At 49.3% G+C, this 19,685-nt stretch overlaps 1 protein-coding gene across 2 annotated transcripts in view; it reads left to right on the forward strand.

Moving 5' to 3' along the window:
• SLC22A23 (solute carrier family 22 member 23) overlaps positions 1-19,685 on the forward strand; it is a 182,033-nt gene that overhangs the window by 150,697 nt on the left and 11,651 nt on the right. The window contains exons 5-10 of one of the 2 annotated variants that reach the window (XM_030314934.1): positions 751-878; positions 10,027-10,129; positions 12,092-12,324; positions 13,983-14,015; positions 14,148-14,171; positions 15,247-15,370. In XM_030314934.1, the coding sequence (XP_030170794.1) occupies positions 751-878; positions 10,027-10,129; positions 12,092-12,324; positions 13,983-14,015; positions 14,148-14,171; positions 15,247-15,370 (645 nt within the window). The remainder of the gene's footprint in view (positions 1-750; positions 879-10,026; positions 10,130-12,091; positions 12,325-13,982; positions 14,016-14,147; positions 14,172-15,246; positions 15,371-19,685) is intronic. The other variant, XM_030314935.1, reaches the window with a different exon arrangement.

The raw sequence follows: 19,685 nt of genomic DNA on the forward strand, positions 1-19,685 counted from the left end.
CTTGAAAACTGCTGTCTTGCAGCATCATCTCAGAGTAGTGTGGCATGTAGTTAGCAGCAAGATGAAAATAATTCTATAGGCAAGTCCTGTGAAATGTTCGAAAACTGAAAATAACTGTCAGTTGCTCGTGCCGGGCATTTTTTAAACTTAAAATAATTCTATTAATGTTTGTTTTCATGACAACATATAACAAAAGCATCCCTTCAACAAACTGCTTAAACATGCTTTAGAAACGCATAGTTATTTGGAAGAGTTCACACTGATTTCTTGATATAATTGGTAGGATGTTATTTCCTATGTGCCACATTTTAAAAATCGTAAGCTTTATACTTTTTTTAACTTTATTTTGAGAGAGAGAGAAAGAGAGAGAGAGAGAGACCCTATGAGTGGGTGGGGCAGAGAGAGAGAGAATCACAAGCAGGCTCCACACCATCAGCCAGAGCCTGATGCGGTATTCGAACCTGTGAAATGGTGAGATCGTGACCTGAGCCGAAACCAAGAGTCAGACACTTAACTGACCTCAGCCACCCAGGGCGCCCCCAGTTTTATGCTTTCTCAAAAAAACAATTAGACACCGTCCACTGCTATGGTTTGGCTCAGGAGAGTCCTGAGCATTCACTGGCCTTCACTGCACGTGGGTAGGAATGAACACCACCCACCTGTGAAGCTTCCAGGCTCAGGACAGAAGCTGTGCTTCTGGATGCCCTGCAGAGTTGAAGACATTCACCAATTCCCTTTGTCTCTTTGAAGGATATTCCCCGAGTCCCTCCGGTGGCTGATGGCTACCCAGCAGTTTGAGTCTGCAAAGAAGCTGATCTTGCACTTCACACAGAAGAACTGCATGAACCCTGAGAGTGACATCAAAGGTGTGATGCCCGGTGAGTACTGCTCACATCAAACCCTGCATGCCCCACCCAGGTGGGAGAGGTGCCTCCCATGCTGGACCAGGAGTCATCACTCTCCTACCAAGCAGCTTCCTTAGCTGTTTATCTGCAGCCAAACTAGGAATGTGGGTGAATTGAAATTCTCTCCACCTTCCTTTGGAGAGAATTGGATTCTCTCCTGATTGAGTCTAACACACTGTGGCACCCCACATAGCCTCTCCAGACCCAGAAGTGAGGCCCGAGCCTAATATGCACCCAGCTGTCAAGGAATATTTGGGAGGGGGACAACCTGAGTCTGGAACACAGCCTTTGCCTGCCAGCCAGGTTTATATACCAGCAGAGTCCTGGCTGGGGGTAGGACTTGTCTGTACTATGTCTGTTTTCCCTAGCATGACCTTCATAGATGCCATTGTTGGTTTCTGTCGTGACCCGTTTGTTGGGCATCTGAAGCAGTGGAAAAGTGAAGTATTTTAATATAGCAGTTCAGATCCATAGAATTTGTCTGTGCCAGGAGCATCACCACAGCTAGATCGGGGCTTTCAGGCTGGGGATCCTATATTAAGTATCACCAGGACATCATTAAAATCCATATTCTTGGGGGGCGCCTGGGTGGCGCAGTCGGTTAAGCGTCTGACTTCAGCCAGGTCACAATCTCCCGGTCCGGGAGTTCGAGCCCCGCGTCAGGCTCTGGGCTGATGGCTCGGAGCCTGGATCCTGTTTCCGATTCTGTGTTTCCCTCTCTCTCTGTCCCTCCCCCCGTTCATGCTCTGTCTCTCTCTGTCCCAAAAAACAAAATAACGTTGAAAAAAAAATTAAAAAAAAAAATCCATATTCTTGGGCCCCCTCCCTGGTACCTAGAGATTCTATCCAGTAGATTTGGAATAAGCTCTGAGAAGCTGCATTTTTAATAAGCACCAGAAGAAATTCCAAGGTACATGGCACACAGACCTTTTGAAAGTCCTGATAAAACCAGTCCCAAGCTCTGACCCACTACAACAACCTGACAACCTGGTGTAGACAGAACTGTTGTTATAATTTCCCAGGAAAATAATCTACAGGCTCTAAGACAGAACATGCACATCCCCCCTCTGCATGATCTGAAATTCTGTCCAGCAGATATTTTCGAAACACCTGCTGTGTATCAGGCATCGGGCACTGTTCTAGAACAGAGAAGGAAACAGGCAAAGCCTGGCTTTCGTGGAGCTTACCGGCAAGCAGGGGAAGGCATGCAGTGAACAGTTAAGTGTATAATACATCAGGAGGAATGAATGCTGTCAGAAAAATCCAGAGTAGAGAGATAGAGGGTGGTGGTGAGGGGTCACATTCAGATGCTCAGGGGGAGCCCGGCTCCAAGGTAACAGGTGAGCAGAGACCTAAGTGCAGGAGAATGGACGTCTCCATTCACAACAGGAAAGGAACATAGGAAGTCTGAATCACACTGGCTAGGAAGGGCTTCTGGAATCATCTATTCCATGGTTCTTAGGCTTTTAATTAGACTCCTGATTCAGGTCTGGGGTTCATGGTCAATAAAAGTCCCCCAGATGCTGCTGCTTAACCAGGTGGCATCCTTGCCTTGGCCTGTACCTATGACCTGGCAGATGGGGACAGCAAGGCTAGGCAGCCTCCACCTATAGGGCAGGCTTGATCTGCCAGGCACTTCAGCACAGGCAGAAGAGTTCAGGAAGCCTGGAACCCTTGCGTTACTGGATTGAGGAAGGACATGAACCAGGTCTGCTTTACATGAAGAGTACTGAGTGCTCATGCTTTGCAGAGGGACATCTGTGGTCCCTTTTTATCCAGTGGCAATGATAATAAACAGAATAACACTTACATAGTGCTTATATGTCAGTCACTTTTCCAAATGATTTGCAAATACCAACTTCTATTTAATATAGAATCTAAGTGCTTCACATATATTAACTTCTATTTCTTCACAATAGTCCTCTGAGAGAGGTACTAAAATTATCCAGAATTGCAGGTGAGGAAACTGAGGCACAGAGAGGTTAAGCATCTTGCTGAAAGTCAGACTAGTAAGTAATTGAGCTGGGACTTGAACCCAGGAAGTCCAAGAGAGGCAGCTTCACTGTGCTACTTCTGAGAGATCAGGGGGAGCTGAGAGACAGAGATACTACTCTAACTGTGGAGAAGAATGAGAATTGGATTCATTTCCCCTTTGGGGCCATGTTTGCTCATTTTGGAATGTCCAGCCATCTTCCCAAACTTCTCTGGGCCACATTCATTAGCAGGTTCATGCTCTTAAGTCTTACAGTATAATTGTTTCTGGCATTTCCCTAATTAAAATCACCACAATCCACTTCTTTCCGGTTAAAATATTGTCTGGGAAAAGCTTGTTTTCTCAATACTAATTACACTGATTCATTTTCCTCCTATTTTTGGCAAGTAGTATTCCATCTTTTTTGCCTGTCTTTGCTTATGAGTTCTGCTGCTGTTCCAGCAGGAGGCGGGGGGAGAGGTAGCTTGATGCATGTGACTTTCCCCCTCTTGGGAGGGTTATCACTGCATTCACTCCCAGGGGATACATGTTTCCCCTCTGCCTCTGGAGTTCTGCTCACTCCCAGCTGTCAAATGCGTTGAAGCCAGTGCTGGGGGAAGGTAGGTGAAGTCTGCTTCATCTGAATTGGCCACTTCCAACTTTCTTAGGCTGGCTTGTTTTTCTGCTTGGAATCTTTTTCCCATCACCTCATCTCGTCCACCTGCCAATACCTGTCCCTTACTGGGACTCACATTAATGAGTCTTCTTGTCTCTGACCTCACTGCCCCTCCCCTCACATCACCTGCTCAGAAATCCCTCAGCAGTCTCCAGGGGCCTTCCAGCTAGATCCCTAAGACCTTCACTGAAGTTGCTCAGAGACCCTGTGTCACCTCTGCCTGCCTCTCCAAGGCGCTGCAGCCCACATTAGGCTCTCAGAATACACCGAATGCCTCCCCTCTGCAGGGCCGTCCCCACACTGGGGCCTCCTGCTACCCCATCTATACTGTGGTCAGCTCCTCAGGGACGAGGTCGAGACCTCCAGTTAGGTGTTTTCCCCCCATCATTCACGTGCAGCTGTAGCTGACCAGTTTCTGTGGCTCCTTGTTGGGCTGATCACCCTGCCATGGACGAGAGCTGGCATGGCAGCCTGGGTGTGCAAGGCTGGGCTCCCTTGCATCCTGGCACCAGCAGCAGACCTGACACGAAGCAGGCTTGCCCTGAATGTCTACTGAACAATTGAATCGAGGCCTCCTGCAGTCCAGGAGGGGGCAGGGCAGTTTCACATGGGAATCGGTCATGGCTGCCGGACACCTCACCTCTGGGTAGATGAGAGTCTCAGGCCTGGATGCATATGGGGGGTTGGGGTGGGGGCAATGCTCATGCCCCTGCCAGCACATCCTTTTGCATTCATGCTAGAAGAAAACCTGACGTTCCAGAATTATCCATGCCCTTTCCTCTTTAACAAGCCATCTTGTTTATCTTGAACATGTCAGCTTTCCCCAGCAGAGTTGATAGCTGAATTTAGGTAGATAAGCGGATGTGCCTCCTGAGTGTCATGTCAGTGTCATTCCTGCAAACATTAGTGTCACAGAAAGCGACCAGGAACTGGCATCTGTCCTCACGTCCTAATTCCCAAGACTTTCAGCGTCCTCTCAAGAGTCCGAGTGCTGCTGGCCCCAGCTGTGGCCTGTAGACTGCAGCCCACCGTGAGAAGACATCTTGGAGTCAGACCTGTGCTCAGCCCCTGGCAATAGTAACGGTAACACAGGCAGTCATTGGGCAGTGACTCTGCAGGCGTGGGTGACACTCTCCACCGGCATTTGATTCTCACCAGAGTCTTAATGAGGTCAGTCGTCACATCATCCCTGCTTGACATATGGGGATGTGGGGCCCAGAGAAGCTAAGTGCTGGGGAGCACTGCTTCTTGCTGCTGATGTGGCCTCCATGTGGAAGGAGCAAGCCCCGTGCGGGGAGTGGGTGTCCCTCTGTCCTCATGCATCAGGCCCTCTCTGGGAAGCACCCCCCCCCCCCGGAGAAGCCCACCTGGCCCAGCATTGCCGGATGGGAGGGTGAGTCCCAGCATGAGGCCCTTGTGGGGCTGCCCCCCTGCCCTTCTCAAGTAATCAGGCTTGGAGTCTGCCCTCACTGCCCCCTCTGTCTTGTCCATCTGTTTCGGAAACTGAGGTGAGAAGAGGGTCTGTGAATTACTCCTCAGAGTCCCCAGGTTAGGTAACTTGCCCAAAGCCACACCACTAGAGAGTGATGACACCAAGGTCAGCCCAGGCAGGCTGACCCCAGCGCTCTGATCCTAACCTGAGTGGTTACAGAAAATTTCTCCTCCGGGCTTCAGGCCAGCTGCAGTCACGTGCACAGAGAGGGAGTCGCAGAGGTCAGCACTGCTGGGTCACTTGTCAAAACTTTGGGTAGATTTTGAAGAGAGAGCTGTGTGAGGTGACTTCGCTAAGGTCCGTATAGTCGCTCTCATCTGCTTGCTCTGAAGCACCTTATCCAAATGGCCAAGTGCCATCATTTCTAAATCCACACCTGAGGACTGAGGGGCTGTGTGGGGGAGACAATGGGCGCCTTCTCTACTCTGAGCTTGGGCCTGGGCCTCAGAAGCCACTGCCTTGGAGCTTCTAGTGCATGCGATTGACAATGGCTGTGATGGGGGTGGGGGACTGCTGTGGCTCTTCCTCTTCCTCCTCCTCCTCCCCACTGCTCCTCCTCCTGCTGCTGCTCCTCTGCTGCTCCTCCTCCTCCTGCTCCTCCTCCTCCCCCTGCTCCTCCTGCTCCTCCTCCTGCTGTTCCTCCTCCTCCTGCTCCTCCCCCTCCTGCTGCTGCTCCTCCTTCTCCTGCCATTCCTCCTCCCCCTGCTCTTCCTCCTCCCCCTGCTCTTCCTTCTGCTCTTCCTCCTCCTCCCCCTGCTCCTCCTGCTCCTCCTTCTCCTGCTGCTCTCCTCCTCCTGCTGTTCCTCCTCCTCCTGCTGCTCCTCCCCTCCTGCTATTGCTGTTTCTTCTCCTGCTACATCTGCTTTCCTCTTCCTGCTCTTCCTCTCCCACTGCTCCTCCTGCTCCTCCTCCTGCTGCTCCAACCCCTGCTCCTCCTGCTGCTCCTCCCCCTCCTCCTGCTGCTCCTCCCCCTCCTGCTATTGCTGTTTCTTCTCCTGCTACATCTGCTTCTCCTCTTCCTGCTCTTCCTCCTCCCCCTCCTCCTGCTGCTCCAACCCCTGCTCCTCCTGCTGCTCCTCCCCCTCCTCCTGCTGCTCCTCCCCCTCCTGCTATTGCTGTTTCTTCTCCTGCTACATCTGCTTCTCCTCTTCCTGCTCTTCCTCCTCCCACTGCTCCTCCTGCTCCTCCTCCTGCTGCTCCAACCCCTGCTCCTCCTGCTTCTGCTCCTCCTCCTCCCGTTCCTCCTCCCCTCTTCTTTCCCCTACTTCTCTTGTCTTCTCCTTTCTATAACTGTTGCTTTCCCAGTTTCACCCGTAATGCATTAACAGTGCACACAAGCATCAAAGCACAGCCAGTTAATCTCACACCCCCATCCAAACAAACGCAGATTATCGTCTGTGTGTGCTGTCCCTGCATCTCTGAGCCTGGGCTTCGGTGCACTACCACCGTCTTCTCCCTGTCTATCCTCAAGAAGCACGGTTTGGCCCTCACCTGGATCTCTTACATATGTAGAGGTCATGTCTCCTTCTGCGTGTCTGCAAGGACACCTCTCCCTTCTACAGCTGTTTGGTGGGGGAGCCAGGACAGTCTTGGCCAGCCAGAGCACTGGGCTAGGAAGGCTGCCTGCCCACCAAGGGCCACGTGGGGCTTCATCTGCTTCCTTCATTTGGGCCTTGTAGGGGCATTGTCCCGCTTAATAGCTGAGAAACTGAGGCACAGAGCAGCTTTCCCAAGGAAGCTCAGCAAAGAGAATCAAAAGTGGGATTCTGCCAGGTCTCTCAGACTCCTTGCTGTATCCCAGGTTAGGTTGTGACCAAACATGCAGAGGAGAAGGGGCAGGGAAATACAGGGTGGAGTGGGAGCTGCTGGCTTGTCAAAACTAAATAAGCCCCACTTGGTTTTGTTTTGAAATTATTCTTTCTTTTTTTTAATGTTTATTTTTGAGAGAGAGAGAGAGAGAGAGAGTGAGTGAGTGTGGGGGAGGGGCAGAGAGAGAGGGAGACACAGAATCTGAAGCAGGCTCCAGCCTCTGAGTTGTCAACATAGAGCCTGATGTGGGGCTTGAACCCACGATCCATGAGATCATGACCTGAGCTGAAGTCAGACACTTAAACGACTGAGCCACCCAGGCGCCCCATTTTGAAATTTTTCTAATGGCTGTGAATCCAGAGGGTCAGAGAGCTTGGGAGGAGAGACAGGGAGAGGAAATGCTTTTATCAGTCATTTCCTTGGTGCTCAGAGTCTGATCAACTTGCACTTCCCCTTCTTATTCTCATATAGCCACGTTCAGGGACTTTAGGACATCCCTGGTTTCTGTCTGATGACTAGAGAGACAGAAAGGCCTCCTGTATTCAGTTACCTTAGGGTGTCTCAAAAGTCATCTGATGTTTCTCACAACTCAGAGATGGGGGATTTTTGTCCCAGAGAAACAGACCTAGTGCTGAGGAAGCTTTATGTTGTTATTCATAGGCTGGTAGGGTATGTAACAGAGACAACATGTCAATAGCTCCAGACAGGTTAATCTAATTCCATTTAGAATAATGCAGTTACCCCTGTAGACTACAGTCAGTTCTTTAGACCTTGGGCTCTACAGTTTAATCCTATAAAAAAGAAAAATTAAGTCACAATTGAAATTGCTGCAGTTTCTTTAAACATCTATTTCATATACAATAATGTATTAGCAGTTAGGTTTGGACCACATTACAAAAAGAGATTTTAACTTCTGTAAACATGCTAATAGACATTTAAATTTTCTTCTTGGATGACTTCCATGGTGAGCAAGTGTGGCTATTATAGTTGATTCCTGATGAGTTTTATAACCGTGAAGATACTAAGATCATTGGATCCCGCATTATCTGTTAACCGTAACCTTGCCATGCTCTTTAAAAGTTTTTTAGTGTTTTAGCCATGGGGAAAGGATGTTTGTAAATCAGATTAGTCTATTTTTGCAGAGGGGAAAATAAAGGTTCCGAAGAGCTTGGGAGTCGAGGGGGATCCATAGATAGACACCCAAAGTGCCAGCTGTTCTGGCTTTTGCACACGCCTCAGGCTTTGCATCTAAAAGTGGGAAGGAAGAAAGGTCTGGGAACTCAAGTGGCATGGCATCCCTTCGACATCGAAAAGGTTTTTCCTTTCTCCCTTAAATGCCCCAGCTGGTGACATTGATCCAAAAAATTTTTTGTTTAAGTAACTCCTAAAGCCTTATGGTTAAGCAACATATTTCCCTTCAAACTGGAACCAAGGAGGTGGAAGAGGCCCTAGGAAGTGCCAGAGAGCACATCAGTAGCAGTCCCCATGCATGTGGCTGCTGCAGGGTCTGTCCCGAGGTAATTCTGTTTCCTCCAAGCACAGAAGCCCTGCCCTCATTAGATGGGGCCTTCCCACCCATACTACTTGGCTTTGTTTGTGTTTTTGTTTCTTTCAGTAAACGTATTTTGCAATAATTTTAGGTTTACAGAAAGGTTACAAAATTAGTACAGAATTTCTGAATATAGTCTCTGCATTGTTAACATAATACCATAGGACCTTTGTCACAGTTGAGAAACTGCCATTGGTAGAGTAGTGTTAAGCAAACCCCAGCCTTCATCTGGATGTCGCCAGTGTCTCCATTAATGACTTCCTGTTCCGGGATCCCATCCAGGATCACACTTTGTTGTCATCTCCCCAGCCTCCTCTGGTCTGGGCCTCATTTCTCATTGCCTTGACAGTCTTGAGGAGCACGGACCACCCAACCAATGGGTTAGGTCTCCTTTTTCTTGTTGAGCTCCTGAGTAGAGAGAATTACTCCCTGAGGATCTGCTGGGCTAGGAGAGCACGGAGGGGCCTTGGGGGCTGAATGTATGGCATTTCTGCTTGCAGACACAAGGGCAGATCCTGAAGGCTGGGGCATTTCTGTGTTTTGACCCTCCCTGTTAAACTGCCAGGTTGACACCCGGGCTTCAGCAAATGTCAATGTGGCATTGGAGCACTAGTGGACTCTGTTCAGAATGGCTTTCAGAGCTAATTTGAGCCTCATGAGGAGTTCTGTCTAATAACTTTGTAGTTGGTCATATCACTCTGAGGCAGAACACTGTCATGCTCAGCCCCCAAAGACCTTTGACTGTTAACTAAAACGTACATATACACATATGTGCGTACACACATATATGCACTTCTGTGCATACGTGCTCATGCATGTGTTTATTTCTCTTTCCAAAGAGATGCACACCCTTAGGGGCCGCATCAGAAGGAGCAGCTACAGCCACAGCCACTGTACTTCCCACCTGTGAAGTTAAGGAGCATATGAGCACGTGCTTCTCCTGGTCTCTGAACAGTGGGTGAGGTGGACAGATCAGACTCCACACAGAAAAGAACTGCTTGTTTTAATACGACCTGAACCTGATTAGTGCCTCTGTAACCCAAAATGTCATTTGGGTTGTTGTTTTTTTTTTTACGTGTTTTAAAATGTTTATTTTGAAAGAGAGAGACAGATCATGAGAACATGAGCAGAGGAGGGGCAGAGAGAGAGAAGGAGAGAGAGAATCCCAAGCAGGCTCTGTGCTCTCAGTGCAGAGCCCGATGTGGAGCTCGATCCCAGTAACCATGAGATCATGACCTAAGCCTAAATCAGGAGTCAGACACTTAACCAACTGAGTCACCCAGGCACCCCTGTCATTAAGTTTGGTAGTCAGGCAAAGTGGAGTGAGTCTACACTCATTGTTTATTTGTATGTACCCTGCCTCCCTTGCAAGAAAGGCTTTGCAGTGAAAAGGTACACTTAGGGTGTGCCTCGGCTCCCTTCAGGCCCCATGGGGAAATTTGAACGGCAAAGTCAGTGTTTCTGTGAATGCGTTTTCTATCCTGAGAGCCAGACCCTATCCTCTGGCTTAAAGGGAAAAAAAAAAAAAAATTGCCCCTTTTCATGATGCCCCAATTCAGGAACGCGTAGGAGGCTGCCTATCCAGGGTCTTGCCGATGGGTCACGGGTTCTCTTTGTCTGCAGAGCTGGAGAAGGAGCTCTCCCGGAGGCCCAAGAAGGTCTGCATCGTGAAAGTGGTGGGAACCCGGAACCTGTGGAAGAACATCGTGGTCCTGTGTGTGAACTCGTGAGTCACAAGAGGGACACGAGCAGGGTGGAGGTCAGGGAGAGGCTGGAGAAGAGAGTGTCTGCAGGAGAGGCCAGCAGGGCCCTCCTTCTCCCACAGCTGCATCTTGAATTACAGCCACAACTCGAGGGCCTCTGGTCAGCCCAGGGCTTCGCGCTTGACCACGGGGCCCTGGATAAGTCTGATAAGCCCCAGGGTCCCTGTGTAGACCAAGAAGGTCTTTCCCATCTTGACTTACAGCTCAATAACCCTGCCCTTCCCTGACCACACAGAGTGGCCCTCACTCAGGGTCAGAGGTCACCTCAGGTGAGGGAGGATGTTAACTCTCATTTGATGTTAGAGACTATTGGAGGGCAGGGGGCAGGGTTTGCAGTCAATTTTGAAAGGCATCAGGATTCCTGTCCTGGAAAGAGAGAGACCCAGAGTCAGGGCTCTGTTCCTACCATTCCCCACGGCTATTTCTATCAAAGCCACTCCACTTCATCAGTTCTCGATGTTGGGGCTCCTCCTGTCACCCTTGTCCTACAGACAAGGACATGGAGGCCCTAGCCACTCCGTTGGTCAGGGCCCGAGCCCTCAGGCTTCAGCCTCCCTGCCCAGAGTCGGCTCCAGACATGGCCACCGTGCTGCTGTCCAGTCTCAGGCAGATGCCGGCTAGGCTAATGGGACCATTACAAATGGAATGCCTTTTCCAACTTTAGTTTGGAAAAAAAACACAAATTGTGACATAGAGGAGATGCCAAGTTTCTATTTTAATGCTTCTTGTTTGGGGAAAGGGGGATCAATCTCTCTGACCTTGTTATCTTAAAATTACCTGTTATGATCCAAAGACTTCCTTCTTACCAGAACAAAAAGGCAATTTCTCTGAGACCTCTGTAGGCCAAGAGACAGAGAAAGTCATCTGGGATCCCCAGAGATTAACCGAATCTCCCCAGTTGCAAGATTATAAAGCGACTGCCCCAGCAGGTCCTTTGCTGAGTATGTCCCAAGTGGAAATGAGTTCATTTGGCAAACAGCAGCTTCCCCTGTGGGGGCAAGGCTCTGCCGCAGTTGACCTTGATGCATCCTCACAGTTTGATGAAAGCACTTTGATTTCCCCAAAGCACGGAAGTGGGGGTTGGGAGAGAAGGACATTTGTCACTCTGGGGTGGGTGCCGAGCGCTGATGTAACAGATGCGCTCCCGCAGCACTGCCCATGCCCTGAACATGCACTTGCAGCCTTCCAGGTGCATGGGTGCATTCGTAACCCCCGTCTCCCCAAGTGGACATCTGTCTCCAGCGGGTGGGACACACATTTCCCAGCAGGTTTATACGAGCCTCTGGAGGCGATAGAGAGGCTTGACCCAGGGCAAAGGGAGGGAAACGATGATAAATTAAGAACTGAAACAAAGTCTCTAAAACCAGGTGTCTTCATTTGGCCTGGCTTCCTGCTGGCTTCCCCAGGGTGTGTTTGTCAATAGCAGCAGGAATGGGTTAAGCAGGTAGTTCTCTGGGTGGATCCCCAAGTTTCCAGAACCCTGAGCACTGAAGGAAAAGTCAGAGGTCCAGATAGGCAGTATGTCTAGTAACCTTCTGCAAGCTGCTTACCCTCTTTTTTCCCATCTGTAAAATGGGTCTGACAGCAGCTCTTACGGTGCTGACATGGGATTGAGTTGACCAATGGGAGCGCTTTGTCTTACATGTTGGATCCATTTGATGGTGTTTGAACAGAATGTCTCACCGCTTTCATGCTCACACTCTCTGCTAAAGTGATGGTGAGGAGAGTGATCAGGCACCCCCATGAGAGGGCTGCTGCTGTCCTTTCTCTGAAGTCTCTTTGTATTGCACCCCATCAGACATGCGGTCGTGGTAACAGCATGTTCTCTGTGATGTGTTGAGCTGCATGTCTGTTTCCTGGTCACTGAGCCCTCCTGTCCTTGTACGCCTGCACACTGCCCCCCTCGGCGTGTGCGTCTCCCACAGGCTGACGGGGTACGGGATCCACCACTGCTTTGCAAGGAGCATGATGGGCCACGAGGTGAAGGTGCCGCTCCTCGAGAACTTCTATGCCGACTACTACACCGTGGCCAGCATCGCCCTGGCGTCCTGCCTGGCTATGTGCGTGGTGGTCAGGTTCCTGGGGCGCAGGGGAGGGCTGCTGCTCTTCATGATCCTCACCGCCCTGGCCTCGCTCCTGCAGCTTGGGCTGCTCAACTGTGAGTGGGGGTTGGGGGTGCGGATGGGCCACGGGGGCAGAGCCTGGGGGAGGGGAGCTGGCCTGTGACCAAAGGGTGTTCAGCAGAGCTGGGGGAGACTTTAGGAAGTTTTCTGTGACCCGAGCTATTATTCCAAAGCCAACAGTTTGAGGGAAGTACCTTGGGAAGGACAGGTTTTAACTGGAATATCCATGGTGACTGTCCCTGAGTGCACTGTGCCTTTCCCCCTCCTGCCCCAGCCCAGCCCCCGGGCTGCCACTTGGAGCCTTCCTTCCTGGGTTCACCACGATTCCCTGAACGTGAGGCCTTCCCAGTCCTGGTGGACACGACTTCACTGACAGCCAGACTGTTTCTTTGTGACACATCACATGACCAGAAGAACAAAGCACTCTTTCATGGGAAACAAGGGGGACATTTGGACACCCCTGCATCGGGACACTGCTTGTCAGCAGATGTTCCCAAGTTTACCAGCTTGCGTTTGGGCCAAAGAATTCCTCAGTAAATGTTAAAAATAATTTAAATGAAAACGAGGGAATCCACGTAGCGCCTCCAGCTGTGGGAGGCATACTTGGTACAGCTCCTCGTGCATGGAAAAGGCACCAGGCATCTCTCTCTGACCTGCCCAGAGCGAGACACAAAAGAGCCGGGCAGCCGAGCCTGCTCTGAGCAGGCGCGGTCCTCCTGGGACAGGCTGGGACACTGCAGGAAACAGATGCCACCGGTCATCCCCCAGCTTCACAAGGAGAGCCAGGAATCAGATTCACGACTATCCAGGTGCAGTGGGGCTTCGGGGAAAACAGCCTTCACGTCATCCACGGTGCGAGAGTCTGTATCCAGAACAGAAAGAAAAACTCCACACTTTCTCAACCTCATTGTGCAAACCGGATTAAAGAGCAGCTACTTGCAAACCCAGGAGCCCTTTCTCTAATTTGGTCACATCCTCATGCACTCCGTATCTTGATGGGAGACTGGTCTTATTGTCAGCTGTGACCAATAAGGAAATGGAGAAGTGGCAACTGGCTCCTGACCATCCCATTCCCTTGTGCAAGCTCATGAGCTTTGGGTGACAGCAGCAGCCCCTGGGAGTGTCACAGAGGCCCTCTTTGTCCCTGAGCAGGAATGTCCCAGGCACTCCTTGCACACAAGTAACTATGAGCATCAGGGCTCGGAGCTCGCAGAAATGCCGCCTGACGGGTCTGCCCCCGCAGAACTTGCTGCTTCCTTGAGCACAGACCAGCAGTGACTCTGGGATAATTTTTTTCACAATGAAGTTAACCCTTTGGCTTGAGGTCTAGAAGGTGTGCTAGAGTCTCTGTTCTGAAGAGTTCCATTTTCTCCCCACACTTGGAGGCCAGAACGGTTTTAGCCCTCTCCCCTCCAAACAAAACGAGTTTTGTTTAGTCAGGTGCTAATCCCAGTGTCCAGGGACTCTGTTAGCCCCAGGTCTCCGTGTCCCTCTAGCACTTGGCCCCTCCATGGGTGTTGGTTCTGCTCCCCAAGTGGGCCTGGCGGGCTGGCAGTGGGGCCAACCCAGACGTGGAGGGGAGTTGGCTTAGAAACTGGTCCCATGGAAAAGCACAGTGACAGCTTTGTACCTAACATGCTTTCTTCTCTCCCCTCTTTACCCACCTTCTTCACCCTCGTCTGCATGGGCCCAGTGATTGGGAAATACAGCCAGCATCCAGACTCAGGTGAGCCCCAAATGCCTGTGCTGTGCACATCACCATTTTTTATTGCACCCAAATACGCGTTTTCATAAAGACTCACAGACCTGTGGTTTCCCTTCCCTCTCTCTTTCTCCTCCTCTCTTCCTACCCTTCAAGAGTTGCAGCTGAAGTTGGCCGTAGGTTGGACACTATAAGCATACATTTGTATTCTCTACTCCCTCTTGCCTCTAGAAAGAGCACCTCGTTTCCCCGTTTGCGCCCGGCTTGCACGCATGGCCTCACGTCTTCCGCCGGCATGGGCGGTCAGCACAGGGCACCCTGGTGCCGACGCAGTGCTGCGGGCTATCTTTCGGACAGTGCCTGGGTGACATCAGAGAACCCCAGGGAGCATTGGAGGCCTGGCTGACTGTGCTGCCTGGGGAAGCTGCTATCCCCCTTTGTGAATCGTGAAAACTCGCTGCTCTTGGCCATGGGGATGGCAGAGCTGGAGTCCCGCATCTTGCTGGTCACACACGCCTGGCCTGACCCGAGCCCATGCTGCCAGGGCTTTCTGCAGCGGGCTCCCTGAGTTCATAATGCAGCCTTGCAGGGAACTGAGCTGTGCCCCACGTGTATGACCCCAACAGCATGCCAATACCCTGTGCTAGATGATGCGTGGGTGTGTGGTCAGACTCTGGTGCCACTTGCAAATGCCTGGATGGGTTAAGTCTGACCCTCTGGGCTGTAAATTCTTCTGTTTGGGCTATTTGAGTTTTTATTCCCTTAAATCCAGCCTAGTAAACCCTGTCCTGTGTACTGGACGGGTCAGCCCTGAGGCCGGAATAGCAGAGACCTTCCTTCTCTGAAAGCTGGGATAGAAGGGGTGTTGCTAGAGCACCAGGGAGACCAGCCTTCCCCTCTTTACCCACCTTCCCTCCTGCCAGGCCCGGCTTGTGGCCTAAGGAACTCTGGCAGAGTCCGCGTGAGCTCTAGCATTCGAGGCCCACAGGAAATCACGGGAACCCCAACAAAGTCTCCACCAAGAGGGTCTGACCTCTTACACCTGACGTGCTCCTCGGTCTCCAGAGGAAACTGAGTGCCCTAGTCTGCACTTCTACTGGGGAAGGAGGAAGACCCTTCCTGTGGTCCCAGGCCTTCCTCCCACCCCTGTCCTACTGCTGTCTCTGCACCCCTCCCCCACCCCTGCCTGCCATGCCAGCCTCCTTTTCCCTTTCCCTCCTGCCCCCCTCACTGTCTCCCTCTGATTCTCCTTCAGGTATGAGTGATAGTGTCAAGGACAAATTCTCCATCACGTTTTCCATCGTGGGCATGTTCGCCTCCCACGCGGTGGGAAGCCTCAGCGTGTTCTTCTGTGCAGAGATCACCCCCACAGTAATCAGGTACGTAATAGGAGGTGCCCCCCCAGGGCATCTTCTTCCTAGGACTCAGGATAAGGGCGGGAGGTTTTAGCACGGCTTGTGTGGAACGAACCAGCATCAGCTTTGTCCCACCCTGGCCTCTGGATGAGGCGTGGCTTGTGTGCTGGGGCCTGTCAGGGCTTCCAATGGGAGGAAATTTGCCCTGACTCTGAGGCACCGAGAGTCAGCCGAGAACTTGACCCTGGGGTCCATCCAGGCAAGGAGCCTGAGGAACAAGGAGCAGGGACCTTTTCAGGGTATAGGAAGCTCGTGCTTAGCTACTTTTGTTTTGGTTCACAAGGTAAGGTTTGATACTTTCTCGTGCTGTGCCCACATAGTGATACATGGATGCTCCATGATGCTATTGAGATCACAGCATAATAGAAGGGTTTCCCTTCATTTAAAGGGCATCACTAAACTACAGAGTCGTGTCATTTTCCTGGTAATTACTGTTTGTGGACTTATGGAAGAGCTCATCTTGATTTACATCACACTGAACTTTGCATGGGAATATCATTAGCATGTTTAACACACATGCTTTTTAAAAAATATAAATTGTGAATAAATCAGGCAGTTACTCAGCCATGAATTAAAATGCAGAAGTCAGCTTGATGCCACCCATCCACCCTTACTTGCCCACATGAGCAAACAAGTGGAGCCCAGTACAGTTCAAGGCAGGACTTGTGCAGGACTAATCATTTTTAGCCCCTCGGGTGCTGCATGGGGCTCTGGGAGCAGACAGGCAGGTGCATGGACTTTCTTCCTACATTCCACGAGTCATGCTGACCAGAGAAATTTCACATGACCTCATTTTGCTTCATTCTCCTGGATTATTACAATACATGCCAAGGAACTGTATATTAAGAAAAAAGCAATTAAATGCCAAGTAATTCATCCTGTTCCAACCCTCTGCTAAGCCAAGTGAAGAGCCTAAAGCTTATTTCATGCTAGAGGTTGCAAAATGCCTTAGGCGGACAGCATCTCCCTCAGTGTCCTTTCTGTACCTAAATTCCCTTACTTTACGAAAGAATGCAGCAAAGAGGGTTCTTTCATTAGTGCCCAAGTCAAGGTTGGACCTTCTGGCTTTCCAGCTGGCCTCCCCGCAGATTTGTGTGATTATGTATCGTTCTCTGGGAGCGGCCAGCTACCCCTGAACTCTGGGAGTTGATAGACCTCATTAGTCATTGTTAGATTTGCTTAACAAGCTAAACTGAAGGAAATACAGTAACCTTTTCCCTCTTTGATGCAAACCTGGAAGATTATGTTGGGAATACAAATTAACAACTATGTTCTTAGATTCGGCTTGCCAAGATGACAAACTGGAAAAAATATTTGACCTTTGGTGATGTTTTTGTACTGCCGAGGATGAAAGGAAATCAAGTACAAAGGGGGTCTCAGCCCAGGAGGGAAGAGTTGCTGGTGTCACTCCCTTACCCTTCCCTTCAGAGTCTCTTTCTTGCAAATACACTCAGGGACAATTCCCATGGAGTCCCTGGACAATAATTGGCCTCCCTCCCCTCCCCCCACTTTACAAAGATAAACCCAAGATAAACTAGGATGAGCGGCTTGGGGTGTGTGAGCTTCGTTTTTGTTTTTTGTTTTTTTTTCTTTTTCTCATTGAAGTGTCATTGACATCCAGTGTTATATTAGCTTCATTTTTCTTCATACTAAACTAACCTTTTTTTTACAAGGCTGTTATTAAAAACGTACCTTCTGAACCAGGACAGTAGCCAAGGTTAAGATGCCAGGATTAACTAACTAGAAGCAAATAGGAGGATAATAACTTTTTTTGAACAAAGGCTCGTGGAAATCCATTGTCCAAGAATGATGGAGACTCAGGGCACCTCTTGCTTTTTTGGCTCAGGTCACCATCTCCGGGCCTTGGGATCAATCCCCACCTTGGGCTCCGTGCTGAGCTTGGAGCCTGCTTGAGGTTCTCCCTCTCTCCCTCTGCCCTTCTCCCCCACTCAAGAAGTCTCTCTTTCATTCCCTCTAAAATAATTTTTTTTTGTTTTAAATTAAAAAAAAATTGACAGGACACTCACTAGAATCTAATGAACTGATTAATACCATTGTTTCATGAGACTCCATCCAGACTTTATATTACAGAGAAGCACTTCCCTCTGACCCAAGCGTGGTCCACATGCTGTTCATTTATCATCAGCTGATGCAACAAGTTCTTGGATTCTCTTCCAAAGGCTTCAGGAGTTACGTGCCTCTGCAGGCAGACAGGGACGAGAGAGAGAGAGAGACAGAGAGAGAGGGAGAACGAGAGGGAGAGCAAGCGAGAGAGGGGAAAGACCTGTCTGCAGCACCTCTCCCTTTGGCTTGGTGAGAAGTGGCCAGGGGCCCTGGTTGGTCTACAAGCAGTTGGTGGCTTTTTTGTGCAAGATCATCTTTTCCATGCAGTGTCCATCTGGAAGCTGCAGGTGGGAGCCCCTGAGGCCTTTGCTGTCTTGCTCACCCCTCACAAAAGGGATCAGTTAATAGAGGAGGCAGGCACTGGTGATAACAGGCCCATTTCATTTTCCAACAATTCCACACAGATTCCTCAGAGCCCCTGGGCCTTGGCTGTTAATTCTCTGTTCTGTCTGAGCTTACCTAATCCTTCCTGGTGTCTTCTCCTGCTTTCCTCCCCTCCAGGCTATCTGACCCCTTTCTTCTAGAAACTTCTTTCTTGGAACTTGCCTTCTCAGAGACCTTCCTTCTGAGTAACTCCTCCCTACGCCCATGTCAGGACTAAGAACCTGGGCCCTGATGTCCTCCTCTCTAAACTGCCTCAAGGACAGAGATGGCCTATGTGTAATGTGACATCTGGAGTCTGTTTAACCTTTCTAAAGATTTGTGTCTTACATAATCTACATACATACATATATTACAAATGCTGAGGACCAAGGAGCCAAGGCACACTGGCTAGTTCAAGAGCAGGGTGAGAACAACCAAAGTGCAGAGGATGTGGCCTAGAGCCTCAGACTCGCATCTCCAGCACGAGGAAGGAGTGACATGGAGCTGTGTGTGATCCCAAGGGCTGCTTTTCTGGGTGGCCTTAGGCAAGTCCCTCTGCCAGCCTTCATTCATCTCTTTTGCCCTAACATGAAACTCGTTATGACTGCCTTATTATTTGGCGGGGATGCTGAGGGGAAAAAGGATATATAGAAAGGATCCAGCCTCAGCAGATGACAGTTGATATTATTAATTATTCCTACCTGAATGTTGTTGGCAGTTATATTTATTTCTGTAAGAATTGGCACAAATTTTTGTTTATCCTTGACTTACAGAAATAGAGTAAAGACAAACTAAGTAATATAAAAGAGGAAGTGAAAACTGGGAGGTTTGTTCTGTTTAAATGCAAGATGCTGGGATTCCAGTGTTTAAAAGCATAATTTCAAGATTCTAGAATTCTTAATTTAAGCTTGCTACTTCTAACAGTCGGCCTGTGTATTAGTCTTTATGTCTTTTTTTTTTTTATATGAAATTTATTGACAAATTGGTTTCCATACAACACCCAGTTAGTCTTTATGTCTTTAATTTAGATACTATTACTAGTAAAATAAAAGCCAGTGGATATTAAAATTTTTCTGCTTCTAAAGCATGGGGAGGCAAAATTTGCCCCCTGGTTCTCTTTTAACTGTAAATTGAGGTGGCCGCCTGCTGTGATATTTAAACATGGGCATATGCTGCCCTCTAGTGCCAATCTAAAGAAAAGCAAAAAATGCACAGAGTCAGCATTTAGAAGAGGAAAATTAACGTAATGTTAATAATGACCCCATTCTCTAAACTGAGATTTCAGAAAAACAACACCAAGCCAAAAATGGTATACCAAATTCTTCCAAAAGCGTCCCTCACCTTCCTGTGTAATTTCAAAGTATCCTTGATAGAAAACCAAATAGCAAATTGCTTTCATGGAAAAAATATATAAAGATATACTGCATATTATATATGCACATGGACTGCACCTTATATACACACACATATGTAGATACTTTTCTTAAATGAGCTGTCTAATCCTACCATAAATCAAATATATATGGCAGGATTTATTAACATTAATATTACATATTTTTATATTATGAAGTAAGACTTTCATCCCATGCCAACTTCTCTAACGGTGAATCTGTGAACCCCCTTCCTTGTGGGCCTGTGTCCTCTACCCTCCTGTATATTAACTCATGTGTGGACTTCATTTGCACTAAGCAAGTTAAGTCTCTCTCATTGCTAGTCAGTGCCGTCCACACTTAACGACAAGAAGGTCAGGCAGGAACCCAGAAGGTTTCAGAGAAAATGATGTCTCACTGGT

Source organism: Lynx canadensis, chromosome B2 (genome assembly GCF_007474595.2).
Source record: "Lynx canadensis isolate LIC74 chromosome B2, mLynCan4.pri.v2, whole genome shotgun sequence".
In the NCBI taxonomy this organism is placed as follows: Eukaryota; Metazoa; Chordata; class Mammalia; order Carnivora; family Felidae; genus Lynx; species Lynx canadensis.